Source organism: Pristiophorus japonicus, chromosome 12, assembly GCF_044704955.1.
Source record: "Pristiophorus japonicus isolate sPriJap1 chromosome 12, sPriJap1.hap1, whole genome shotgun sequence".
NCBI lineage: Eukaryota > Metazoa > Chordata > Chondrichthyes > Pristiophoridae > Pristiophorus > Pristiophorus japonicus.
The window spans coordinates 67,981,421-68,009,038 of NC_091988.1; the positions used below are offsets into that span (position 1 = coordinate 67,981,421).

A 27,618-nucleotide genomic window follows, 5' to 3' on the forward strand; every position below is an offset into this window, starting at 1 on the left:
GGATGTCATCCTGGAAGACCACGGTGTGTGGGACCGACCTCAGTAAGCTTTCCATGTTTCTCTGGAATATCGCCGCCGCCGATCAGATTCCAAACGGGCATCTGTTATAAACAAAAAGAACTTTGTGCAGGTGAGGGCCTTCGATGATTCCTCCAGTTCCTGCATCATGTAGGCTGAAGTCAGATCCAGCTTCGTGAACGTCTTTCCTCCCACCAGCGTTGCAAAGAGGTCGTCGGCCTTTGGTAGTGGGCATTGGTCCTACAGGGAAAAATGATTGATAGTTACTTTGTAATCGCCACAGATTCTGACGGTGCCGTCTCCCTTGAGGACAGGGATGATCGGACTGGCCCACTCGTTGAACTCAATCCGGGAAATAATGCCCTCTCTTTGCAGCCGGTCTAGCTCGATCTCTACCCATTCTCTCACCATGTACAGTAATGCACTCGCCTTGTGATGGATGGGTCGCGCCCCCGGAATTAGGTGGATCTGCACTTTTGCCATTTGGAATTTCCCGATGCCTGGTTCGAACAGCGAAGGAAATTTGTTTAAGACCTGGGCGCACGAAGTGTCATCAGTGGGCGATAGCGCTCGGATGTCATCCCAGTTCCGGCGTATCTTTCCTAGCCAGCTCCTGCCGAACAGCGTGGGACCATCGCCCGGTACCACACAGAGTGGTAGCTTGTGCACCGCTCCATCATAGGTGACCTTTACGGTAGCACTGCCAATTACAGAAATCAGTTCTTTCATGTAAGTTCTTAGTTTTGTGTGAACTGGAGTTAAGACTGGCCTTGAGGCCTTGTTGCATCATAACCTTTCCCATAATGGACTGGCTCGTGCCCGTGTCCTGCTCCATTGACAGGAGTCCATTTAGTTCAACATTCAGCATTATCGGGGGACAATTCGTGGTGAATGTGTGTACCTCATGCACCTCTGCCTCCTCGATCTGAGGCTCCGTGGATCTGTCCTCCTCTGCAACATGGTGGTTTGCAGGTTTAACAGGATTTGCAGCTCACCTGCACACTTGTTGGAGGTGTCCCATTGTTCCACAGCCCTTGCAAACGTACTCTTTGAATCGGCATGAATGGAAACGATGATCACCCCCGCAGCATCAACAAGGTGTTAATGGCCTTGCATTCATCACCCTTGATGGTGGACTCTGAGACATCTGCCGACGTGTAGCTGCAGGTATGTGTGACCTGCCCTGTATGTTAAGATTCGAAAACAACATCACTTTGTTCACAGTACTTGTAGCAGCACTTGCGTGCTGAGAGATTTGCTTCGTATTGTCACTGGTGGCAATGAACGCCTGGGCTATCGCTATGGCCTTACTCAAGGTTGGGGTCTTCACAGTCAAAAGTTTGCAAAGTATGGTTTCGTGGCCAATGCCAAGTATGAAAAAGTCTCTGAGCATGTGCTCCAAATGTCCTTCGAGTTCGCAATGTCCTGCAAGGTGTCTTAGCTCGGCGACATAACTCGCCATTTCCTGGCCTTCAGACCTTTTGTAGGTGTAGAACCGGTACCTCGCCATCAGAACGATTTCCTTTGGGTTCAAATGCTCTTGAACCAGTGTGCACAAATCGTCGTACGATTTCTCCGTGGATTTTGCTGGAGTGAGCAGATTCTTCATGAGGCCATACGTTGGTGCCCCACAGACGGTGAGGAGGATCGCCCTTCGTTTGGCAGCGCTCTCTTCCCCATCTAGCTCGTTGGCCACGAAGTATTGGTCGAGTCACTCCACAAAAGTTTCCCAATCATCTCCCTCCGAGAATTTCTCCAGGATGCCCACTCTTCTCTGCATCTTTGTGTTCGCTATCTGTATCTCGTCGCCAGTTGTTGTGTATGGAGAAAGAGTCAGACTGAACACTGAGCTCAAAGTAAAGTGTGACCTTAGTCTTTTATTGCAGGTCTCCAGAGTGCCTCTCCAACCTGTGAAGCCTCCTTAAATACCTGTGCGCCCAAGGGATTATGGGATCCCTTGGGACTCCAGGGGATGAGCCCTCTGGTGGGTGTACAGAGTAAATACAAGTATACATATAAAACAGTTACACCCTCAAAGAGCTCCAGCAAATTTGATAAACATGATTTCCCTTTCATAAAACCATGCTGACTCTGCTTGATTGAATTATGCTTTTCCAAATGTCCTGCTACTACTACGTTACACTCGGTCCCTTCATCCAAGTCATTAATATAAATTGTAAGTAGTTGAGGCCCCAGCACTGATCACTGTGGCACCCCACTAGTTACAGTTTGCTAACCTGAAAATGACCCATTTATCCCCACTCTCTGTTTCCTGTCAGTTAGCCAATCCTCAATCCACACTAATATATTGCCCCAACCCCGTGAGCTCTTATCATGTGCAGTAACCTTTAACGTGGTACCTTATCAAATGCTTTCTGGAAATCCAAATACTCGACATCTACTGGTTCCCCTTTATCCACCTTGCTCGTTACATCCTCAAAGAACTCCAGCAAATTTGTCAAACGTGATTTCCCTTTCATAAAACCATGCTGACTCTGCTTGACTGCATTATGATTTTCTAAATGTCTCGCTACTGCTTCCTTAATAATGGACTCCAGCATTTTCTCAATGACAGATGTTATGCTAACTGGTCCATGGTTTCCTGCTTTCTGTCTGTCTCCTTTTTTAAATAGGGGCGTTACATTTGCAGTTTTCCAATCTGCTGGGACCTCCCCAGAATCCAGGAAATGTTGGTAGAGGAGATATGAGGGGAAATTTCTTCACCCAGGGATGGTGGGGGTCTGGAACTCACTGCCTGAAAGGGTGGTAGAGGGAGAAACCCGCACTCCATTTAAAAAATACTTGGATGTGCACTTAAAGTGTCGTAAGCTACAGGGCTACGGACTTAGAGCTGGAAAGTAGGATTAGGCTGGATAGGTCTTGGTCGGCCGGCGCGGACATAATGGGTCGCAATGGCCTCCTTCCGTGCTGTAAATTTCTGTGATACTAACGACTGAATGAATCGCAGACTCACACAGCACAGGAGGAGGCCATTCGGCCCCTCGTGCCCGTGCCGGCTCTGTGAAAGCGCGATCCCATCAGTTCAAGATGAATGCCCACTCAGGGACGGGCAAAACATGTCGGTCTTGGCAGCGACGCCCACATCCTGTGAGTGAATCAGAAGATATGTTGCAATGGCACGAATGGCCTACCTGACTGTCCAGCCCGAGGACTAGGAGCATGAAGAAGAACAGAGCGGCCCAGAGTGGTGCGATGGGCATCAGGGTCACTGCCTTCGGGTAGGCAATGAAGGCTAGGCCAGGTCCTACAGGAGGAAAGCAAGAGTCCCCGTCAGTCAGTCTTACCTAACGCACACTCTCATCTCCTGCACCTACACTCAACGTACCCTGTCAGCTGCTCGACCGTGCGACCCCGCCCGAACCCTACCCGTCCCCCCCACAGCTCCCCACCTGTCCTCCGCCCGTTCATTGCCTATCCCCCCCACAGCTCCCCCCCATCCGCCCCCCACAGCTCCCTGGTTCCCCCCCCCCACATCTCCCCACCCCCGACAGCTCTCCGTCCCCCCCCCCCGCCCACAGCTCCCCCCAGCCACAGCTCCCCGTTCATTGACAGTCATTTTCCAACATTCCATCGACTCTGGATCAGTTCCTATGGAGTGGAGGGTAGACAATGTAACCCCACTTTTTAAAAAAGGAGGGAGAGAGAAAGCAGGGAATTATAGACTGGTCAGCCTGACCTCAGTAGTGGGTAAAATGATGGAATCAATTATTAAGGATGTCATAGCAGCGCATTTGGAAAGAGGTGACATGATAGGTTCAAGTCAGCATGGATTTGTGAAAGGGAAATCATGCTTGACAAATCTTCTGGAATTTTTTGAGGATGTTTCCAGTAGAGTGGATAAGGGAGAACCAGTTGATGTGGTATATTTGGACTTTCAGAAGGCTTTCGACAAGGTCCCACACAAGAGATTAATGTGCAAAGTTAAAGCACATGGGATTGGGGGTAGTGTGCTGATGTGGATTGAGAACTGGTTGTCAGACAGGAAGCAAAGAGTAGGAGTAAATGGGGACTTTTCAGAATGGCAGGCAGTGACTAGTGGGGTACCGCAAGGTTCTGTGCTGGGGCCCCAGCTGTTTACATTGTACATTAATGATTTAGACAAGGGGATTAAATGTAGTATCTCCAAATTTGCGGATGACACTAAGTTGGGTGGCAGTGTGAGCTGCGAGGAGGATGCTATGAGGCTGCAGAGTGACTTGGATAGGTTAGGTGAGTGGGCAAATGCATGGCAGATGAAGTATAATGTGGATAAATGTGAGGTTATCCACTTTGGTGGTAAAAACAGAGAGACAGACTATTATTTGAATGATGATAGATTAGGAAAAGGGGAGGTGCAACGAGACCTGGGTGTCATGGTACATCAGTCATTGAAGGTTGGCATGCAGGTACAGCAGGCGGTTAAGAAAGCAAATGGCATGTTGGCCTTCATAGCGAGGGGATTTGAGTACAGGGGCAGGGAGGTGTTGCTACAGTTGTACAGGGCCTTGGTGAGGCCACACCTGGAGTATTGTGTACAGTTTTGGTCTCCTAACTTGAGGAAGGACATTCTTGCTATTGAGGGAGTGCAGCGAAGGTTCACCAGACTGATTCCCGGGATGGCGGGACTGACCTATCAAGAAAGACTGGATCAACTGGGCTTGTATTCACTGGAGTTCAGAAGAATGAGAGGGGACCTCATAGAAACGTTTAAAATTCTGATGGGTTCAGACAGGTTAGATGCAGGAAGAATGTTCTCAATGTTGGGGAAGTCCAGAAACAGGGGTCACAGTCTAAGGATAACGGGTAAGCCATTTAGGACCGAGATGAGGAGAAACTTCTTCACCCAGAGAGTGGTGAACCTGTGGAATTCTCTACCACAGAAAGTTGTTGAGGCCAATTCACTAAATATATTCAAAAAGGAGTTAGATGTACTCCTTACTACTAGGGGCATCAAAGGGTATGGCAAGAAAGCAGGAATGGGGTACTGAAGTTGCATGTTCAGCCATGAACTCATTGAATGGCGGTGCAGGCTAGAAGTGCCGAATGGCCTACTCCTGCACCTATTTTCTATGTTTCTATGTTTCCCCCCCCACAGCTCTCCACCCATCCCCCCCCCACAGCTCCCCACCCCCCACAGCTCTCCGCCCCCCCCACAGCTCTCCGTTCCCCTCTCCCCACAGCTCTCCACCCATCCCCCCCCCACAGCTCCCCACCCCCCACAGCTCTCCGCCCATCCCTCCCCACAGCTCCCCACCTCCCACAGCTCTCCGTCCCCCCCCCACAGCTCTCTGTTCCCCCCCCCCCACAGCTCTCCGTCCCCACAGCTCCCCGTTCCCCCCTCCACAGCTCTCCGCCCCCCCCCCCCGCCCCCACAGCTCCCCGCTCGTCCCGTGTCAAATGCCGCGCATGCGTGAAACTGTAAATGGGCCGCACAGTCAAAAAAATAATTCTGGGCACACTGCCTACACTCCCAATCCACTGACTCACAATTAGGAAATGAAGAAGTTCTGGAGCTTAGAAAATGGCCGCTGTTTTGAATTGCTAAATGGCTGCATTGTTGGAATCTTGAGTCGACTGAATGTATTGTAGGAGCTATGGTCTCAGAATAAGAGGTCACCCATAGAAGACTGAGATGAGGAGGAATTTCTTCTCTCAGAGAATGAATCTGTGGAATTCCCTTCCACAGAGAGCTATGGAGGCTGGGTCATAAGAACATAAGAAATAGGAGCAGAAGCAGGCCATACGGCCCGTCGAGCCCGCTCTGCCATTCAATAAGATCGTGACTGATCTGATCATGGACTCAGCTCCACTTCCCTGCCCACTCCCCATAACCCTTTACTCCCTTATCGCTCAAAATCTGTCTATCTCCGCCTTAAATATATTCAATGACCCAGCCTCCTCAGCTCTCTGAGGTAGAAAATTCCACAGATTCACGACCCTCTGAGAAGAAATTCCTCCTCAATTCTGTTTTAAAAGTTCTAGATTCCACCATGAGGGGAAACATCCTCTCTGCACCTACCCTGTCGAGCCCCCTCAGAATCTTATATGTTTCAATAAGATCACCTCTCATTCTTCTGAACTCCAATGAGTATAGACCCAACCTGCTCAACCTTTCTTATAACAACCCTTTCATCTCAGGAATCAATCTCTTGAACCTTCTCTGAACAGCCTTCAATGCAAGTATATCCTTCTTTAAATACGGAGACCAAAACTGTACGCAGTACTCCAGGTGTGGCCTCACCAATATCCTGTACAGTTGTAGCAGGACTTCTCTGCTTTTATACTCTACCCCCTTGCAATAAAGGCCAACATTCCATTTGCCTTCCTGATTCCTTGCTGTACCTGAATACTAACTTTTTGCATTTCATGCACAAGGACCCCCAGATCTCTGTGTACTACAGCATTTTGTAATTGCACCCCATTTAAATAATAATTTGCTTTTCTATTTTTCCTACCAAGTGGATAACCTCACATTTTTCCACGTTATAGTGCATCTGCCAAATTTTTGCCCACTCACTTAGCCTGTCTATATCCCTTTGTAGATTCTTTTCATCCTTCTCACAACTTGCTTTCCCACTTACCTTTTATCTTCAGCAAACTTGGCTACATTACATTCGGTCCCTTCATTCAAGTCATTAATATAGATTGTAAATAGTTGAGGCCCCAGCACTGAACCCTGTGGTTCCCCACTAGTTACAGTTTGCCAACCTGAAAAAGACCCATTTATCCCAACTCTCTGTTTTCTGTTAGTTAGCCAATCCTCTTTCTACGCTAATATAGTATCCCCAAGTCCGTGAGCTCTTGCAGTAACCTTTTGTGTGGAACCTTATCGAAGGCCTTCTGGAAATCCGAATACACCACATCCACTGGTTCCCCCTTATCCACCCTGTTCGTTACATCTCAAAGAACTCCAGCAGATTTGTCAAACATGATTTCCCTTTCCTAAAACCATGCTGACTCTGAATATATCATTGAATATATTTAAGGCGGAGATCGATAGATTTTTGAATGACAAGGGAGTCAAGGGTTATGGGGAGCGGGCAGGGAAGTGCAGTTGAAGCCAAGATCAGATCTTATTGAATGGCGGAGCAGGCTTGAGGGGCCAAATGGCCGACTCCAGTTCCTATTCCTTATGTTCTTATGTAAAGGTATGAGCATCGCCGTGGGTGGGTGGGCTAATTAAGTGGCAGAGTTTGAGTTGGCAGTCCTTGAAGACACAATGCGATTCACTCAGAGAGCCGCAGGTGCAAAGTCTGAGCACTCAGTAAGTGACCGTGGACTGCACGCGAATTGGTCAATTCCCAAATGCAGAAACTGGGAGACACAATGCGAAGATATAAAACCGCAAATTAATACAAAAGGAACCAAGGGGAAGAAGAGTCAGCAGCAAACCAGACAACCTCCGGCGGATACTCAACGTATGAAGAGCTGGAGTGATCAAAGGTGAAGAATCCAGAGAGACAACAGGGGGAACTGGGTTCAGCTCATGGGATTCCCAGAGGGACAACCATCAGGTCAAGGACTCTGGGTCTCAGGCACAGCGATGTTAGAAACTCCTGGGGAGGGGCTGATGGGGAAGGAGGAGCGGGAGGGGGTTAATGGGGAGGGGGTTATGGGAGTTTGTTAGGGGGAGGGGAGGGGGTTATGGGCAGGGTAGGGGGTTATGGGGAGGGGAGGGGGTTAAGGGGAGGCAGGGTTAAGGGGGGGTGTTATGAGGAGGGGGTTATGGGAAGTGGGTTTTGTGGAAGGAGGAGGAGGTCATGAGAGTTTGTTAGGGGGTGGTTATGGGGAGGGGAGGGGGATTATGGGGAGGGGGGGTTATGGGGTGGGGAGGGGGTTATGGGGTGGGGAGCGGGTTATGGGGAGAGGGATTATGGTGTGGGGGGTGTTATGGGGAGGGGGTTTAAGGGGAAGTGTTCAAGGGGAGGGGGTTAAGGGGTGGGGAGATTATGGGGAGGAGTTTTGTGGGGAAGGGGATTATGGTGTGGGGGGTGTTATTGGGAGGGAGATTATGGGGAGGGATTTTGTGCAGAGGGGGATTATGGGGAGGGGTTTTGTGAGGGGGAGGGGGATTATGGGGAGAGGTTTTGTGGGGAGGGGAGTTATGGGGTGGGGGTTTATGGGGAGGGGTTATGAGGCGATAGTTGAGGCCATGCCCCCACGAGGGATGTGACAGAGAAGGAACCAGAGCCTTTAACAGAGCAACGGCACTACAGGTTGGCTCAGAGTAGGAGACAGGCCTGACGTGGTTCCTCATGGGCTGCCGGTCAGTCGGATAGGGAGACAGGTCATTGCTGTGAGGATATCCTATCCTCCCTGACTGAACCAGCATATCATTACCAGCAAATGATAGAATCATAGAATCATACAGCGTAGAGGGAGGCCATCGTGCCTGTGCTGGCTCTGTGAAAGATTAGACCCACTCCCCCTGCTCTTTCCCCACAGTCCTGCAAATTTTTTCCTTTTCATGTATTATCCAGTTCCCTTTTGAAAGTTACTATTGAATCTGCTCCCACCGCCCTTTCAGGCAGCGCGTTCCAGATCACAACAACTCGCTGCGTAAAATAAATTCTCCTCATCTCCCCCTCTGGTTCTTTTGCCGATTACCTTCAATCTGTGTCCTCTGGTTACCGACCCTCCTGCCACTGGAAACAGTGTCTCCTTATTTACACTATCAAAAGCCCTTGTAATTTTGAACAACTCTATTAAATCCCCCGATGGTTAGTATGAAGATGTTACATGGTCTGGTGTAAATGAAAGAATGCCAAATGCTGAAAGCAAGAACTAACCAGAGTGGAACAAGTCCTCAAAACACACCACAGGAAAGCAACTTTAGAGGACCCTCAATGTCTGAGCATCAAAGGTCAAAGGATAATCCTCGACCTCAAGCCCCTAGCAGGGAGCTGTGCTCAAAGGGACTCCGGGATGGGGAGTCGGGTTTTCGTGCTGTCGCTCCATCTCACTGTGATCCCTTCAAGTGAAATTACAGCACAGAAACTGCTCTGTGCCGGTGTTTATGCTCCACACCAGCCTCCTCCCACCCCATCAACATATCTTATTCCTTTATCCCTCATGGGCTTATCCAGCTTCTCCAGTTGGATATGACGATGAAGAGCGGTACTGTTTTTCCGATGTTTGAATTAAAATGGGTCGAACATTCCCTCCCAGTTTCTGTCGCTCCTTGTTTTGCGAAAAGCAGATATTTGTCAGCTGAACTGATTCTCACCGGATTCTGCCACCTTTGAGATGTCCACACCTTGTTCCGACGCCATGAACCCAAGTACGGAAAACACGACAAACCCGGAGAAGAAGCTGGTAGTGCTGTTAATCAGTGCCAAGAGGTAAGCGTCCCTGTAAATAAAGCACGCAGAGAGAGGCGCAGTTATAGCACATTCCCATCAGCCCATCGGGCCAAAGCACAGATCAAGCTCCAAACGCTGTTTTAAATACTTAACCCAGTGAAGCACAGAAAACCCCCCATCAGTACATAACCTCTTTAAAATAGAACCATCGATTCCTCCAAACTTCACCACAACCCAAGTCAAAAATCAGAAGTGAGCACATTACCGGTTTACAGCTGGTGGAAGTACAGTCTCTGGAGACACCCAGGAACACAAACTCATTGGATGTAAAGGTGCTAGACCGTCAAGGACACAGGAACGATTGGATACATACAAGAGCAAATTATTAACAGATAGATCATTTGATACTGACAGAGAGACCTGTCCACTGCTGACAGCAAGGTAGTGACGAATAGAGACATCAAAACACTCGGGGCAACAGTGAATTCGCTTTGGTGCTGGCTACTGTACGGGCACCAATGTTACTGAAGCGATACTGATGGAAGGTCGTGTTGTACGCTCTGCTGAGGGACAGCTGAACTAGCGGTGAAGAGTCACGGTAAAATAATTCCACCTGGACCAGGACTTGGATCTCGCTGGATGGCAAACACTATCACTAACACGGACATCATGCGATCAACCCTGCTGTTGTTGGGAAAGAGAGGTAGAGATTTCCCCCAACCATCCTAACTCCATTCTGGCACAAACCCATCTACAGGTAACCCTCTACTGGCCCTTGGGCTGAGTGCACGATCTCCCAGTATTGAAACTCACTTCATTCCACATTCTGATTGGACAGTCAGTGTCCACTAGAAGCAAAGGGAGGAACAGAAGAAAGTTTATATTAAAAACAAAATACTGCTCAAATCACTTAATAACTCGGTACATATAGTTAATGCCAGTCAATAACTCCTGACCTTCACCATATCCTCAAGCCATGGACAGCTGCAGGAACAGTAAACCTTTTCAGAATTGTGTTGTCAGTAAAGATTACCATTACATGGAGAGACCCTACCCAACCCAAACTTGAACAGCACAAATCGTCAATTATAAGCAGGAGAGAGTGAGTGTCACTCTCCTATAAGCTGAGGACTGGTGGATTTTTACCCAGACCCAGGGCAGAGCTGTACTGTGTGTCGGTACAGGCTGGCTATTCAGTGATTCACACCACATTAACTCCAGAAATAAATCTGACGTAAAGCACGTTGGATAAGCTTGGCACTTGGGTTGCTAATTATTGCCAGTGTTCCAAAACCAAGGCTCAGCCCTCAGTGGTGAGGTGATGGAATGAGGGAGAGAAATTGCAAACACAACGATATAGCGTGGAGGTTAAACATGAGACGTGGAGAAACTGGTTAGGTCTCACTGGTACAGAGATAGGGTGGAAGGTTGCCCCAATAGGCACATTGAGAAGGACATCTGCTGACTTTATCTGCGATGGCATGCAATGAATGATTCAAGCATGTAAGGGTAGATTGAATTCCTTGATGCTGCCTGAAGCTTCTAAATGAACACAAGCTTCTCTAAAGGCCATCCTGCAGTTAGGAGGAGGCAGAGACTAAGTAGGGCAGTGGGGTTGATTCTTTGAATTAGAGAGTGCTGGCTATTGAGGTTCAGAGAAGGTTTAAAGGCCTTGGAAACTGCAGATTTAGTCAGGAGTTACTGATGGTGGGTTGTGCAGGATGATCCTATTGAACACTGGTGCAGGGTAGCTCAGTGGCCACATTTGTTTATGGATTAGCGGACCAGCATTGGATGAGGACTGAAATTGGACACAGGAGTCTGGTGGATCATCTAACGTTGGTCAAATCCCAGGTGTTGACCCAACAGGTGAATGGCAGCAATGTCACTCCGCAGATTCTCAATGGTGATTCGCAAAGGTGATATCAACCAGCTAACTCAGGCGATCCACCACCAAGTTTAATCGCTACCTCCAGGACCCTTGTGGGGCAAGACTGGGCATTCGCAATGTTGGCCGAGCGGTCATTTTGTGTAATGAGGTTGGGCCAAGGGCTCTTGTAGAAGATGGAGTACCAGCACTGGGCAAACTCCACTCAGTCCCTGGGAAACTTATCACCAAGGTATGCCTTGCTGTGCTCTGGGACTGATTCTTCGAGAATTAGAGATTGGGCATGCACTCCCAGCTGTTAGCATTGAGTTGGGAGGCTAGGGTCAGTGAGGGGTGTGAAATGTCAAATAGGAAATGGGACAGTTACCAACTCATCACCATTGACTGGGCTTTAGTGCTAAGCTAATAAAATTAATCACTGTAAGTGTTGCAGCTAATTGATGTTGGGTGGCTTTTAATGTTAACGATAAGGCAGAATTTGATTGATTTGAATATTGAGACAAGGAAATCTTTTATTGGATGAATCAATCACAATTAATATGTGACAAAGACGCCGTTGCCAGCGACTCAATGTGCACTGCCCAGCTTTTTATTATTATTCATTCTTGGGATGTTGCCCGAGAGAAGGTGATGGTGAGCTATCTTCTTGAACTGTTGGTGTGAGAGTGGGCTGCTATGTTACTTCAGAGGGTCGTTAAGAGTTAACCTTGTTGGTGTCGGGACTGGAGTCACCTATAGGCCCAGACCGGGTAAGGAGGGCAGATTTCCTTCCCTACGGACATTAGTGAACAAGTTGGGTTTTTACAACAATCTGACAGAGTTTTTATTGTAAAAATGATGCAAATTTTCAAACGTACACCAGTGTGGTACTAAATCGTACAGAGGAGAAAGGTGCTGAGGTGAGCAGCAAGGATGCTGCATTTAGCCCCGTTGCCCCTGTGCTGTTCCGGATCAGTATCTAGTGCCGACCCCTCCCTCTCTGCCACCTTTGTGGACACCGAGCGGTGACGGAATTGGACTCAGTCACCAATGGTGGTTGACACCTGCCACCATCCAGTGTCTCGCCTCTCATACACAGAATGGCCACTTGGCTGACGGACCAGAGGGTGGTTGAGGGAGGTCAGAAATTGCAGGGAAATGTTCACCATCACTGAAGTTTGTCATGGGATGGGGAAACCAGGTGGGTTCATGGGCATTCTGATCATGATTCAGTTCCAAGGTAGACTGAGGAAAAATAACTGGTAATAATTGGTTAATTAGACAATCAGCATGCATGCATGTTAAACGGGGTGGGGGGAGGGTAGAGTACTCGGGGCTGTCACTGAATGGTTTCAAGACTAAAGCTTTGTTTCACTGGCAGACTCCTGACCGACCTCAGTTATATGGAAAAGCCTCTCAGGAATTAGACTGCATTGTAGTTGGAGCAAATGAAATCAATCCGTGATGGAGTGAAACTTAACTGAACCAATAACAATTCATTATTTCCAATGGTGGTCCAATCAGGAAAAAATATCCCTCTTCAAGGCTCACTGGAATTGGCCAGCCGAGGAGGAGACCTGGCCTTAGATTCTATTTTGCTTTATTGGATAAAGAGTTCCCTGGGAAAGCCACATGTATCTTCTTGGCCACACATAAACAAGAGTCGTTAATCAGCATATACATGGCCCAGAAACTAACACAGCCCGAGGAAGGACAGGGAGAGCCAATGTTGGATTCTGAATTGAAGAGGTAGCTTAAAACTGAAGGTGAATCTTCTCCGTGAGTCTGTACTGCTCAGGAAAGGGGGGGAGTGGGTGGGCAGGAGGGGGGAGTGGGTGGGAAGGAGGGGGAGGGGATGGGAAGGAGTGGGAGGGGATGGGAAGGAGTGGGAGGGAATGGGAAGGAAGGGGAGGAGATGGGGAAATGGGTGGGAAGGGAGGGTTTGGGAAGGAGGGGCAGGGTGTGGGAAGGGGAGGAGTTGGTGGGAAGGAGAGGGAGTGGGTGGGAGGGATGAGTAAGTGGGTGGGAAGACCACATTTTCCTCTACCACCTCATAAGCTTACCTGCAGGTGAAGAGCATGTTCCTCAAACCCCAGACTATTGTGTACACACTAGAACTCAGCTATGAAAAGGTTGGCAAAGCTCAGCAGTTTGGTAGGTCGGTGACATCAGGACTTGTGAAGGTTGATACGAGGCCCAAAAGGTCATACCTGATTATCAATCCCTGGAACTGCAGGTAGATACATGGGACAGGTTGGCCCGTACTGTAGACCAGCACCTGTATAACTGCAGTATGGTTTCCTGCTCACAGTAACTGACCACCTCAACTATGTGCAGGAGCAGAAGCCAGCAGGAAAGCGTGACACAGCAAGCCCCGTGTCCTGAAAAGGTCTGTAAACGTAGATACGATTGATCTGGCTTTCTCGTACTGAAGTGACAATCAACGATAACCACGACACGATATCAGCAATAACGTACCTGGGGCGTGTGCGTCACCAGTTAGAGGGATTATACCAGGGTCCTCGCAAGGGATAGTGACAGGACCACAGAAAGTAAGCTTCATTGTAATTCTGGGGGCAGGAAGGTGCCATTGCACCAGAGCATGGCATGTGCTGAGGGAAGGGTGCCCACTTAATCCATGGTGTAGGGTTGGGTAAATCAGCAGAAACCTCCAAATGGGCTGTCATAGGCAGAAACACTCACGGACATGTTCCTGGGCTAATGTGAGTCTCAGCTGTTGGTATTAAAGTCTAAAGCTGTGGGAGACAATGAGAAGTTCCTGTCATGACATTTCCAATATCAGCCGATGTAACGTGTGAGCGTGCTGCACTGTCACTGTGTGACTCATGTTCGGGATCACTCACTCCCAGCACACGGAGGAATGATGCATTGCTTACAAGTCCTCATTTTTTTTGTCCTTGTAAATAAACAGCCAAATTTCATCCCCCTCCTTCCCCCAGTTTTTACGCAGCGAGTTGTTGTGATCTGGAACGCGCTGCCTGAAAGGGCGGTGGGAGCAGATTCAATAGTAACTTTCAAAAGGGAATTGGATAAATACTTGAAGGGGGAAGATTCACAGGGGTATGAGGAAAGAGTAGGGGGAGTGGGACTGATTGAATCGCTCTTTCACAGAGCCGGCACAGGCTCGATGGGCCGAATGGTCGCCCTCTGTCACTCACTCCGCAAATATATGGCATTTGGTGCTGTGCCCGTATTGGGGAGGTGAGTTGTTTGCGTGGTGGGTGGGTGAGTGAGTGAGCAAACCCCTTGCGTTAGTGCGGCCCTCCCTGGTCTAGGCTGGTCCAGCTGGCCCACACGCATTGTCGGAATCTTCCCGCAATGTCGCCAATGTGCCGTAACCTAGGTGGCGAGGCCGAGCTATGATGCCAGCTATCGGCCGCTTCGCTTGATCACATCCCGATCCACTTTCTCTCTGTGGTCACTGTTAATGGTCAACCATGCTCAGCCCAGCCATGCTCAGGCCCTGGCAAGCATGTTTTTTTTAGCAGCAGTCGTCTGGTTTAAGGTTGCAGAGAATGGTGAGCATTCCCTGGGATATCATTAAACTACACCAGGTACATCGGTGGCAGTGATTGGCAGTTACAGCAGTGATACCTGGCCCTGATCTACCCATGAGTAAAAGATCCTTACCCATGCATGCTTTAGTCTTTCTTCCTTCTCTCTGTTCTGGCCAATTCTCCCCTCCTAAGGACGTTGACCCCCCCCCCCCCACCCCTTGATAGGGTTCAGTTCCACAGGTGCCGATTGCCCTAATGGCTGCATCCTCTGTCCATCCAAAACCGCTGTGGTTTTAATCTCTCGCTTCACGGGTTCTGGTGATCTTCAGCTTCCTGCTCGTCGACACCAGAGACTGGATCCCACCTGGCGTTCAGTGATCTTGGGCAGATGTCCACAGGTGCGGTCTGCCACCCCCTGAACCCCCCACAATACTACAGGCCAGGTATCTGTAGCTGTCAATCACTGATTTACAGCATTGCCCGGGATGGGAGGGGGCATTAGAGCGGGAATGCAAAGGTCACGGCCAGAAGTGGGCGACAGGGGGGTCAAGGGTCAGACGTTTACCAAAGGTCGCTCCGTGAATGGCGCACATCACAGATAAAAGAACGGAACTGTTGACACCAGGGGGCAGCATCCCATCCTTCAACAGCCTCCCTTCCATTTGTGAAAATACCCAAAAATGGTTGGTTGGAGAAAAAAAAAGTACGGAAATGAACAAAGTGTATCTCCTGCGTTGCCAGGTTACCTGTAGCAGTTGTTGTGAAAACGATTGTAGCTGCCTAGTGCTGTTAGTGCTCCTAATCCAATCGCATATGAGAAAAAGATCTGGGTTCCTGCATCAATCCAAACCTTCAAGAGAAATCAAGTAAAATAAAACATTCTATAAAGGCAACAGCAGCTTGCTCGGAGTCAATGGGCGCACGTCCGTGGGTGCAAGGATTCAAGTTATACAAACCTAAAAAAACCAACAAGAGCACAACAACACAAAATGTACTTTTTCTCCCGACGAACTCGATTAAATTAGAATGTCGGAGCTTTGCTCCGAGTTAGTCCCCGGAGCCCAGGTCTCCGCTGCTCCACTGGCCGACACAGACACAACAATCGAGGAAAGCCTTCGGCCCATCCAATGTCTTACAGAACATTCTCCGAGAATCGGGAGGGTGCGGGGGGTGGGGGGAATACAATAAGATAACTCGAAGGGGGAAGGAACGAAATGATCGATCTTTTACCTGAGCTTCGCCAAGCTTGGACCAATCAGGTTTCAGGTAGTAGATGATGCCATCCAAAGCACCCGGGAGGGATACACCGTGGGCCAGGAGAATGATCAGGACAAGGTAGGGGAATAAAGCAGTGAAGTAGACAACCTGGAGAGAGGGTTAAAGGGAAGAGCGTGTCATTCCAATTGACCGTCAAAAACATGGGCACATTTAGACAAAGGATATCACCACAGAGCCAACAAGCCTGTCCCATCTGGCACTGGTCCACCTTCCAATTTCTTCTCACTCCCCTTAGAGGAAAGTCTCTCTGCATTTACCCTATCCAATCCTTGCATCGATTTATAAATATCTGATTTGATCACAGCGTGACCTTCTAAACTCAAGGAAATCCAAGCCAGGTTTCTGCAAACTGTTCTCATTTAACCCATTTCGCCATTGGTGGCTCAGTGGGCAGCACTCTCGTCTTTGACTCAGAAAGTCGTGGGTTCAAGTCCCACTCCAGAGATTTAAGCACAAAGTCTACGATGACACGCCAGTGCAGTACTGAGGGAGCGCTGCACTGTCGGAGGGGCAGTACGGAGGGAGCGCCGCACTGTCGGAGGGGCAGTACTGAGGGAGTGCCGCACTGTCGGAGGGTCAGTACTGAGGGAGCGCTGCACCGTCGGAGCGGCAGTACTGAGGGAGCGCTGCACTGTCGGAGGGGCAGTACTGAGGGAGCACTGCACTGTCGGAGGGGCAGTACTGAGGGAGCGCTGCACTGTCGGAGGGGCAGTACTGAGGGAGTGCCGCACTGTTGGAGGGGCAGTACTGAGGGAGCGTTGCACCGTCGGAGGAGCAGTACTGAGGGAGCGCTGCACTGTCGGAGGAGCAGTATTGAGGGAGCGCTGCACTGTCGGAGGAGCAGTATTGAGGGAGTGCTGCACTGTCGGAGGGGCAGTACTGAGGGAGCGCCGCACTGTCGGAGGAGCAGTATTGAGGGAGTGCTGCACTGTCGGAGGGGCAGTACTGAGGGAGCGCTGCACTGTCGGAGGAGCAGTACTGAGGGAACGCTGCACTGTCGGAGGAGCAGTATTGAGGGAGTGCTGCACTGTCGGAGGGGCAGTACTGAGGGAGCGCCGCACTGTCGGAGGAGCAGTATTGAGGGAGTGCTGCACTGTCGGAGGGGCAGTACTGAGGGAGCGCTGCACTGTTGGAGGAGCAGTACTGAGGGAGTGCCACACTGTTGAGATCGGTTTATCAGAGTTTGTGTTGAATCTGACACGCTCCCTGTTACCCAATCTTAAACGGAAGCCAATTTTTCAGAGATTACAGGGCAGAAATCGATGGGTAGCTGGCTAGATGTGACTGTAGGTCAGAAACAAAGGGTAAGATATTCTGCACGTAGTGAGGCCACATAATTCACAACTTCTGCTCCTACGCGTCAGTCACACTGAGGGCGATCCTTTCACTACAAGGCCCCTTTCACCTTCCAAGGCTAGAATTTCACTGGTTGCTTACAGGGAGGAACCTGATATTACCACTGAGAGGCCGAACAGTATATCGTAACCGATACTTCACCAAGCACCTCACAGAGCACGGCTCAAACCGCTACCCATGAACAAGCGCCCAATTTGAGAGTGCAGCTGTTCAGTTTGGTGTTAAATTCAACAGCTGTCGGCCACAGCTCTGTGAGTAGCGCTGTCTCACCCCGGAACATTGGAGCAGGGGAAGGCCATTCAGCCCCTCGAGCCTGTTACACAGGAACAGGAGGAGGCTATTCAGCCCCTCGAGCCTTTTACACAGGAACAGGAGGAGGCCATTCAGCCCCTCGATCTTGTTACACAGGAACAGGAGGAGGCCATTCAGCCCCTCTAGCCTGTTACACCGGAACAGGAGGAGCCCATTCAGCCCCTCAAACCTGTTACACAGGAACAGGAGGAGGCCATTCAGCCCCTCGAGCCTGTTACACAGGAACAGGAGGAGCCCATTCAGCCCCTCGAGCCTGTTACACAGGAACAGGAGGAGCCCATTCAGCACCTCGAGCCTGTTACACAGGAACAGGAGGAGCCCATTCAGCCCCTCGAGCTTGTTACACAGGAACTGGAGGAGGCCATTAAGCCCCTCGAGCATGTTACACAGGAACAGGAGGAAGCCATTCAGCCCCTCGAGCTTGTTACACAGAAACAGGAGGAGGCCATTCAGCCCCTCGAGCCTGTTACACAGGAACAGGAGGAGCCCATTCAGCCCCTCGAGCCTCTTACACAGGAACAGGAGGCCATTCAGCCCCTCGAGCCTGTTACACAGGAACAGGAGGAGGCCATTCAGCCCCTCGAGCTTGTTACACAGGAACAGGAGGAGGCCATTCAGCCCCTCGAGCTTGTTACACAGGAACAGGAGGAGTCCATTCAGCCCCTCGAGCCTGTTACACAGGAACATGAGGAGGCCATTCAGCCCCTCGAGCCTGTTACACAGGAACAGGAGGAGGCCATTCAGCCCCTCGAGCCTGTTACACAGGAACAGGAGGAGGCCATTCAGCCCCTCGAGCCTGTTACACAGGAACAGGAGGAGCCCTTTCAGCCCCTCGAGCCTGTTACACAGGAACAGGAGGAGCCCATTCAGCCTCTCGAGCCTGCTACACAGGAACAGGAGGAGGACATTCAGCCTCTCGAGCCTGTTACACAGGAACAGGAGGAGGCCATTCAGCCCCTCGAGCCTGTTACACAGGAACAGGAGGAGGCCATTCAGCCCCTCGAGCCAGTTACACAGGGAGTCCATTCAGCCTCTCGAGCCTGTTACACAGGAACAGGAGGAGGCCATTCAGCCCCTCGAGCCTGTTACACAGGAACAGGAGGAGGCCATTCAGCCCCTCGAGCCTGTTACACAGGAACAGGAGGAGGCCATTCAGCCCCTCGAGCCAGTTACACAGGGAGTCCATTCAGCCTCTCGAGCCTGTTACACAGGAACAGGAGGAGGCCATTCAGCCCCTCGAGCCTGTTACACAGGAACAGGAGGAGGCCATTCAGCCCCTCGAGCCTGTTACACAGGAACAGGAGGAGGCCATTCAGCCTCTCGAGCCAGTTACACAGGGAGTCCATTCAGCCTCTCGAGCCTGTTACACAGGAAGAGAAGGAGGCCATTCAGCCCCTCGAGCCTGTTACACAGGAACAGGAGGAGCCCATTCAGCACCTCGAGACTGTTACACAGGAACAGGAGGAGCCCATTCAGCCCCTCGAGCTTGTTACACAGGAACTGGAGGAGGCCATTAAGCCCCTCGAGCATGTTACACAGGAACAGGAGGAAGCCATTCAGCCCCTCGAGCTTGTTACACAGAAACAGGAGGAGGCCATTCAGCCCCTCGAGCCTGTTACACAGGAACAGGAGGAGCCCATTCAGCCCCTCGAGCCTCTTACACAGGAACAGGAGGCCATTCAGCCCCTCGAGCCTGTTACACAGGAACAGGAGGAGGCCATTCAGCCCCTCGAGCTTGTTACACAGGAACAGGAGGAGGCCATTCAGCCCCTCGAGCTTGTTACACAGGAACAGGAGGAGTCCATTCAGCCCCTCGAGCCTGTTACACAGGAACATGAGGAGGCCATTCAGCCCCTCGAGCCTGTTACACAGGAACAGGAGGAGGCCATTCAGCCCCTCGAGCCTGTTACACAGGAACAGGAGGAGGCCATTCAGCCCCTCGAGCCTGTTACACAGGAACAGGAGGAGCCCTTTCAGCCCCTCGAGCCTGTTACACAGGAACAGGAGGAGCCCATTCAGCCTCTCGAGCCTGCTACACAGGAACAGGAGGAGGACATTCAGCCTCTCGAGCCTGTTACACAGGAACAGGAGGAGGCCATTCAGCCCCTCGAGCCTGTTACACAGGAACAGGAGGAGGCCATTCAGCCCCTCGAGCCAGTTACACAGGGAGTCCATTCAGCCTCTCGAGCCTGTTACACAGGAACAGGAGGAGGCCATTCAGCCCCTCGAGCCTGTTACACAGGAACAGGAGGAGGCCATTCAGCCCCTCGAGCCTGTTACACAGGAACAGGAGGAGGCCATTCAGCCCCTCGAGCCAGTTACACAGGGAGTCCATTCAGCCTCTCGAGCCTGTTACACAGGAACAGGAGGAGGCCATTCAGCCCCTCGAGCCTGTTACACAGGAACAGGAGGAGGCCATTCAGCCCCTCGAGCCTGTTACACAGGAACAGGAGGAGGCCATTCAGCCTCTCGAGCCAGTTACACAGGGAGTCCATTCAGCCTCTCGAGCCTGTTACACAGGAAGAGAAGGAGGCCATTCAGCCCCTCGAGCCTGTTACACAGGAACAGGAGGAGCCCATTCAGCACCTCGAGCCTGTTACACAGGAACAGGAGGAGCCCATTCAGCCCCTCGAGCTTGTTACACAGGAACTGGAGGAGGCCATTAAGCCCCTCGAGCATGTTACACAGGAACAGGAGGAAGCCATTCAGCCCCTCGAGCTTGTTACACAGAAACAGGAGGAGGCCATTCAGCCCCTCGAGCCTGTTACACAGGAACAGGAGGAGCCCATTCAGCCCCTCGAGCCTCTTACACAGGAACAGGAGGCCATTCAGCCCCTCGAGCCTGTTACACAGGAACAGGAGGAGGCCATTCAGCCCCTCGAGCTTGTTACACAGGAACAGGAGGAGGCCATTCAGCCCCTCGAGCTTGTTACACAGGAACAGGAGGAGTCCATTCAGCCCCTCGAGCCTGTTACACAGGAACATGAGGAGGCCATTCAGCCCCTCGAGCCTGTTACACAGGAACAGGAGGAGGCCATTCAGCCCCTCGAGCCTGTTACACAGGAACAGGAGGAGGCCATTCAGCCCCTCGAGCCTGTTACACAGGAACAGGAGGAGCCCTTTCAGCCCCTCGAGCCTGTTACACAGGAACAGGAGGAGCCCATTCAGCCTCTCGAGCCTGCTACACAGGAACAGGAGGAGGACATTCAGCCTCTCGAGCCTGTTACACAGGAACAGGAGGAGGCCATTCAGCCCCTCGAGCCTGTTACACAGGAACAGGAGGAGGCCATTCAGCCCCTCGAGCCAGTTACACAGGGAGTCCATTCAGCCTCTCGAGCCTGTTACACAGGAACAGGAGGAGGCCATTCAGCCCCTCGAGCCTGTTACACAGGAACAGGAGGAGGCCATTCAGCCCCTCGAGCCTGTTACACAGGAACAGGAGGAGGCCATTCAGCCCCTCGAGCCAGTTACACAGGGAGTCCATTCAGCCTCTCGAGCCTGTTACACAGGAACAGGAGGAGGCCATTCAGCCCCTCGAGCCTGTTACACAGGAACAGGAGGAGGCCATTCAGCCCCTCGAGCCTGTTACACAGGAACAGGAGGAGGCCATTCAGCCTCTCGAGCCAGTTACACAGGGAGTCCATTCAGCCTCTCGAGCCTGTTACACAGGAAGAGAAGGAGGCCATTCAGCCCCTCGAGCCTGTTACACAGGAACAGGAGGAGCCCATTCAGCACCTCGAGCCTGTTACACAGGAACAGGAGGAGCCCATTCAGCCCCTCGAGCTTGTTACACAGGAACTGGAGGAGGCCATTAAGCCCCTCGAGCATGTTACACAGGAACAGGAGGAAGCCATTCAGCCCCTCGAGCTTGTTACACAGAAACAGGAGGAGGCCATTCAGCCCCTCGAGCCTGTTACACAGGAACAGGAGGAGCCCATTCAGCCCCTCGAGCCTCTTACACAGGAACAGGAGGCCATTCAGCCCCTCGAGCCTGTTACACAGGAACAGGAGGAGGCCATTCAGCCCCTCGAGCTTGTTACACAGGAACAGGAGGCCATTCAGCCCCTCGAGCTTGTTACACAGGAACAGGAGGAGTCCATTCAGCCCCTCGAGCCTGTTACACAGGAACATGAGGAGGCCATTCAGCCCCTCGAGCCTGTTACACAGGAACAGGAGGAGGCCATTCAGCCCCTCGAGCCTGTTACACAGGAACAGGAGGAGGCCATTCAGCCCCTCGAGCCTGTTACACAGGAACAGGAGGAGCCCTTTCAGCCCCTCGAGCCTGTTACACAGGAACAGGAGGAGCCCATTCAGCCTCTCGAGCCTGCTACACAGGAACAGGAGGAGGACATTCAGCCTCTCGAGCCTGTTACACAGGAACAGGAGGAGGCCATTCAGCCCCTCGAGCCTGTTACACAGGAACAGGAGGAGGCCATTCAGCCCCTCGAGCCAGTTACACAGGGAGTCCATTCAGCCTCTCGAGCCTGTTACACAGGAACAGGAGGAGGCCATTCAGCCCCTCGAGCCTGTTACACAGGAACAGGAGGAGGCCATTCAGCCCCTCGAGCCTGTTACACAGGAACAGGAGGAGGCCATTCAGCCCCTCGAGCCAGTTACACAGGGAGTCCATTCAGCCTCTCGAGCCTGTTACACAGGAACAGGAGGAGGCCATTCAGCCCCTCGAGCCTGTTACACAGGAACAGGAGGAGGCCATTCAGCCCCTCGAGCCTGTTACACAGGAACAGGAGGAGGCCATTCAGCCTCTCGAGCCAGTTACACAGGGAGTCCATTCAGCCTCTCGAGCCTGTTACACAGGAAGAGAAGGAGGCCATTCAGCCCCTCGAGCCTGTTACACAGGAACAGGAGGAGCCCATTCAGCACCTCGAGCCTGTTACACAGGAACAGGAGGAGCCCATTCAGCCCCTCGAGCCTGTTACACAGGAACAGGAGGAGCCCATTCAGCCTCTCGAGCCTGCTACACAGGAACAGGTGGAGGCCATTCAGCCTCTCGAGCCAGTTACACAGGGAGTCCATTCAGCCTCTCGAGCCTGTTACACAGGAACAGGAAGAGGCCATTCAGCCTCTCTAGCCTGTTACAAAGGAAGAGAAGGAGGCCATTCAGCCCCTCGAGCCTGTTACACAGGAACAGGAGGAGGCTATTCAGCCTCTCTAGCCTGTTACAAAGGAAGAGAAGGAGGCCATTCAGCCCCTCTAACCTATTACATGAGAACAGGAGGAGGCTATTCAGCCCCTCTAACCTATTACACAGGAACAGGAGGAAGCCATTCAGTCCCTCTAACCTGTTACACGGGAACAGGAGGAGGCCATTCAGTCCCTCTAGACTGTTACATGGGAACAGGAGGAGGCCATTCAGTCCCTCTAGACTGTTACATGGGAACAGGAGGAGGCCATTCAGTCCCTCTCGACTGTTACATGGGAACAGGAAGAGGCCATTCAGTCCCTCTAACCTATTACACGGGAACAGGAGGAGGCCATTCAGCCCCTCTAACCTGTTACACGGGAACAGGAGGAGGCCATTCAGTCCTTCTAGCCTGTTACAGAGGAACAGGAGGAGGCCATTCAGCCCCTTGAGCCTGTTCCACCATTCAATGTGATCAGGCTGATCTGCGACCTAACTCCATCTACCCGTCTTTGGCCCATATCCCTTAATACCTTTGGTTAACAGAAATCTATCCATATCAAATTTAAAATTAACAATTGACCCAGCATCAATTGCAAATTGCGGAAGAGAGTTCCAAACTTCTACCAACCTTTGTGTGTAGAAGTGTTTCCTAATTTAGCTCTTGAAAAGTCTGGCTCTAATTTTTAGGCTCTGCCCCCCTACCACAAAATCCACAACCAGCTATTTACCCTATCTGTTCCCTTTAATATCTTGCAAACTTTGATCAAATCATCCCTTAACCTTCTAAATACCAGGCAATACAACCCTAATTTGTGTAGGTTGTGGGTTCAAGTCCCACTCCAGAAATTTGAGCCCATAATCCAGGCTGACACTCCAGTGCCAGTACTGAGGGAGTGCTGTACTGTCGGAGGGGCAGAACTGAGGGAGCGCTGCACTGTCGGAGGGGCAGTACTGAGGGAGCACTGCACTGTCGGAGGGGCAGTACTGAGGGAGTGCCGCACTGTCGGAGGGGCAGAACTGAGGGAGCGCAGCACTGTCGGAAGGGCAGCACTGAGGGAGCGCTGCACTGTCGGAGGGGCAGTACTGAGGGAGCGCTGCACTGTCGGAGGGGCAGTACTGAGGGAGTGCCGCACTGTCGGAGGGGCAGTACTGAGGGAGCGCCGCACTGTCGGAGGAGGGGCAGTACTGAGGGAGTGCTGCACTGTCGGAGGAGCAGTACTGAGGGAGCGCTGCACTGTCGGAGGGGCAGTACTGAGGGAGTGCTGCACTGTCGGAGGGGCAGTACTGAGGGAGCGCTGCATTGTCCGAGATGCCGTCTTTCAGATGAGATGTTAAAGCGAGGCCTAGTCTGCTCACTCAGGTGGACATAAAGGTCCCATGACCACTATTTCGAAGAAGAGCAGGGGAGTTCTCCCCGGTGTCCTGGACAATAATTTATCCCTCAATCAACATCACTAAAACAGATTATCCGCTCATTATCACATTACTGTTTGTGGGAGCTTGCTGTACGCAAATTGGCTGCCGTGTTTCCCACATTACAACAGTACTTCAAAAGTACTTCATTGGTTGTAAAGTGCTTTGGGACAGCCTGAGGTCATGAAAGGCGCTATATAAATGCAGGTCTATCTTTTTTACGCTCCTGGTTAATGGTCACGGACAGAGAATTATCAGTTACACATTTTCAGAACAGCTTCCTTTCGAACAGATCCTCCTTTGTATCCAAGGTGTTTCCGCGTCATCACATACGGAGAGGCGAGTGCAGAGCGACGCGAAGAGATAAAACATAAGAACATAAGAAATAGGAACAGGAGTAGGCCATATGGCCTCTTGAGCCTGCTCCGCCATTTAATACGATCATGGCTAATCCGATCATGGACTCAGGTCCACTTCCTTGCTCGCTCCCCATAACCCCTTATTCCCTTATCGGTTAAGAAACTGCCTATCTCTGTCAATGACCCAGCTTCCACAGCTCTCTGAGGCAGCGAATTCTACAGATTCACAACCCTCTTAAAGAAGAAATTCCTTCTCATCTCATTTTTAAATGGGTGGCCCCTTATTCTAAGATTACTATGTGTGCGGGAAGTGTGTCCAGCTGCAGCTCCTGACAGACCGCATGGCGGCACTGGAGCTGCGGATGGACTCACTCTGGAACATGCGCGATGCTGAGAATGTTGTGGATAGCACATTTAGTGAGTTGGTCACACCGCATGTAAGGGTTAGGACAGATAGTGAATGGGTGACCAAGAGACAAGGCAAGAGCAGGAAGGTAGTGCCGGAGTCCCCTGCGGTCATCTCCCTCCAACACAGATATACCGTTTTGGATACTGTTGGGGAGATGACTTACCAGGGGAAGGTACCAGCAGCCAGGTTCATGGCACCGTGGGTGGCTCTGCTGCACAGAAGAGTGGGAAAAAGAGTGGGAGAGCTATAGTGATAGGGAACTCTATTGTAAGGGGAATAGATAGGAGTTTCTGCAGCTGCAACCGAGACTCCAGGATGGTATGTTGCCTCCCTGGTGCAAGGGTCAAGGATGTCTCGGAGCGCCTGCAGAGCATTCTGGAGAGGGAGGGTGAACAGACAGTTGTCGTGGTACATGTAGGTACCAACGATATAGGTAAGAAGCGGGTAGAGTTCCTACAAGCTGAATTTAGGGAGCTAGGAGTTAAATTAAAAAGTAGAACCTCAAAGGTAGTAATCTCTGGATTGATGTGGAATCTATATGGGTAGAGCTGCAGAACACCAAAGGACAAAAACCGTTAGTGGGAGTTGTGTACAGTAGTAGTGATGTTGGGGAGGGCATCAAACATGAAATTAGGGGTGCATGCAATAAAGGTGCAGCAGTTATCATGGGTGACTTTAATATGCATATAGATTGGGCTAACCAAACTGGAAGCAATACGGTGGAGGAGGATTTCCTGGAGTGCATAAGGGATGGTTTTCTAGACCAATATGTCGAGGAACCAACTAGGGGGGAGGCCATCTTAGACTGGGTGTTGTGTAATGAGAGAGGATTAATTAGCAATCTCGTTGTGTGAGGCCCCTTGGGAAAGAGTGACCATAATATGGTGGAATTCTACATTAGGATGGAGAATGAAACAGTTAATTCAGAAACCATGGTCCAGAACTTAAAGAAGGGTAACTTTGAAGGTATGAGGCGTGAATTGGCTAGGATAGATTGGCGAATGATACTTAAGGGGTTGACTGTGGATGGGCAATGGCAGACATTTAGAGACCGCACGGATGAACTACAACAATTGTACATCCCTGTCTGGCGTAAAAATAAAAAAGGGAAGGTGGCTCATCGTGGCTATCAAGGGAAATCAGGGATAGTATTAAAGCCAAGGAAGGGGCATAGAAATTGGCCAGAAATTGCAGTGAACCTGGGGACTGGGAGAAATTTAGAACTCATTGGAGGAGGACAAAGGGTTTGATTAGGGCAGGGAAAATAGAGTACGAGAGGAAGCTTGCAGGGAACATTAAGACGGACTGCAAAAGTTTTGATAGATATTTAAATAGAAAAGGATTAGTAAAGACAAACGTAGGTCCTCTGCAGTCAGAATCAGGGGAAGTCATAACGGTGAACAAAGAAATGGCAGACCAATTGAACAAGTACTTTGATTCGGTATTCACTAAGGAGGACACAAACAACCTTCCGGATATAAAAGGGGTCAGAGGGTCTAGTAAGAAGGAGGAACTGAGGGAAATCCTTATTAGTCGGGAAATTGTGTTGGGGAAATTGATGGGATTGAAGGACGATAAATCCCCAGGGCCTGATGGACTGCAACCCAGAGTACTTAAGGAGGTGGCCTTGGAAATAGCGGATGCATTGACAGTCATTTTCCAACATTCCATAGACTCTGGATCAGTTCCTATGGAGTGGAGGGTAGCCAAAAAAGGAGGGAGAGAGAAAACAGGGAATTATAGACCGGTCAGCCTGACATCGGTAGTGGGTAAAATGATGGAATCAATGATTAAGGATGTCAAAGCAGTGCATTTGGAAAGAGGTGACATGATAGGTCCAAGTCAGCATGGATTTGTGAAAGGAAAATCATGCTTGACAAATCTTCTGGAATTGTTTGAGGATGTTTCCAGTAGAGTGGACAAGGGAGAACCAGTTGATGTGGTGTATTTGACCTTTCAGAAGGCTTTCGACAAGGTCCCACACAAGAGATTAATGTGCAAAGTTAAAGCACATGGGATTGGGGGTAGTGTGCTGACGTGGATTGAGAACTGGTTGGCAGACAGGAAGCAAAGAGTAGGAGTAAATGGGGACTTTTCAGAATGGCAGGCAGTGACTAGTGGGGTACCACAAGGTTCTGTGCTGGGGCCCCAGCTGTTTACATTGTACATTAATGATTTAGACAAGGGGATTAAATGTAGTATCTCCAAATTTGCGGATGACACTAAGTTGGGTGGCAGTGTGAGCTGCGAGGAGGATGCTATGAGGCTGCAGAGTGACTTGGATAGGTTAGGTGAGTGGGCAAATGCATGGCAGATGAAGTATAATGTGGATAAATGTGAGGATATCCACTTTGGTGGTAAAAACAGAGAGACAGACTATTATCTGAATGGTGACAGATTAGAAAAAGGGGAGGTGCAACGTGACCTGGGTGTCATGGTACATCAGTCATTGAAGGTTGGCATTCAGGTACAGCAGGCAGTTAAGAAAGCAAATGGCATGTTGGCCTTCATAGCAAGGAGATTTGAGTACAGGGGCAGGGAGGTGTTACTACAGTTGTATCGGGCCTTGATGAGGCCACACCTGGAGTATTGTGTACAGTTTTGGTCTTGAGGAAGGACATTCTTGCTATTGAGGGAGTGCAG

The 27,618-nt window shown here is 50.7% G+C and overlaps 1 protein-coding gene across 4 annotated transcripts in view; it reads right to left on the reverse strand.

Moving 5' to 3' along the window:
* The window catches only part of LOC139277314 (sodium- and chloride-dependent creatine transporter 1-like), a 480,248-nt gene that overhangs the window by 24,182 nt on the left and 428,448 nt on the right, over nt 1-27,618 (reverse strand). For all 4 annotated transcript variants that reach the window (XR_011596068.1, XM_070895616.1, XM_070895614.1 and 1 more), the window contains 4 exons: nt 15,936-16,070; nt 15,452-15,555; nt 9,245-9,369; nt 3,171-3,283 (listed from right to left, as the gene is read on the reverse strand). Coding sequence is in view for 3 of the 4 variants with exons in the window: in XM_070895616.1 (XP_070751717.1) it covers nt 3,171-3,283; nt 9,245-9,369; nt 15,452-15,555; nt 15,936-16,070 (477 nt within the window). In the remaining variant the exon portion in view is untranslated. The remainder of the gene's footprint in view (nt 1-3,170; nt 3,284-9,244; nt 9,370-15,451; nt 15,556-15,935; nt 16,071-27,618) is intronic.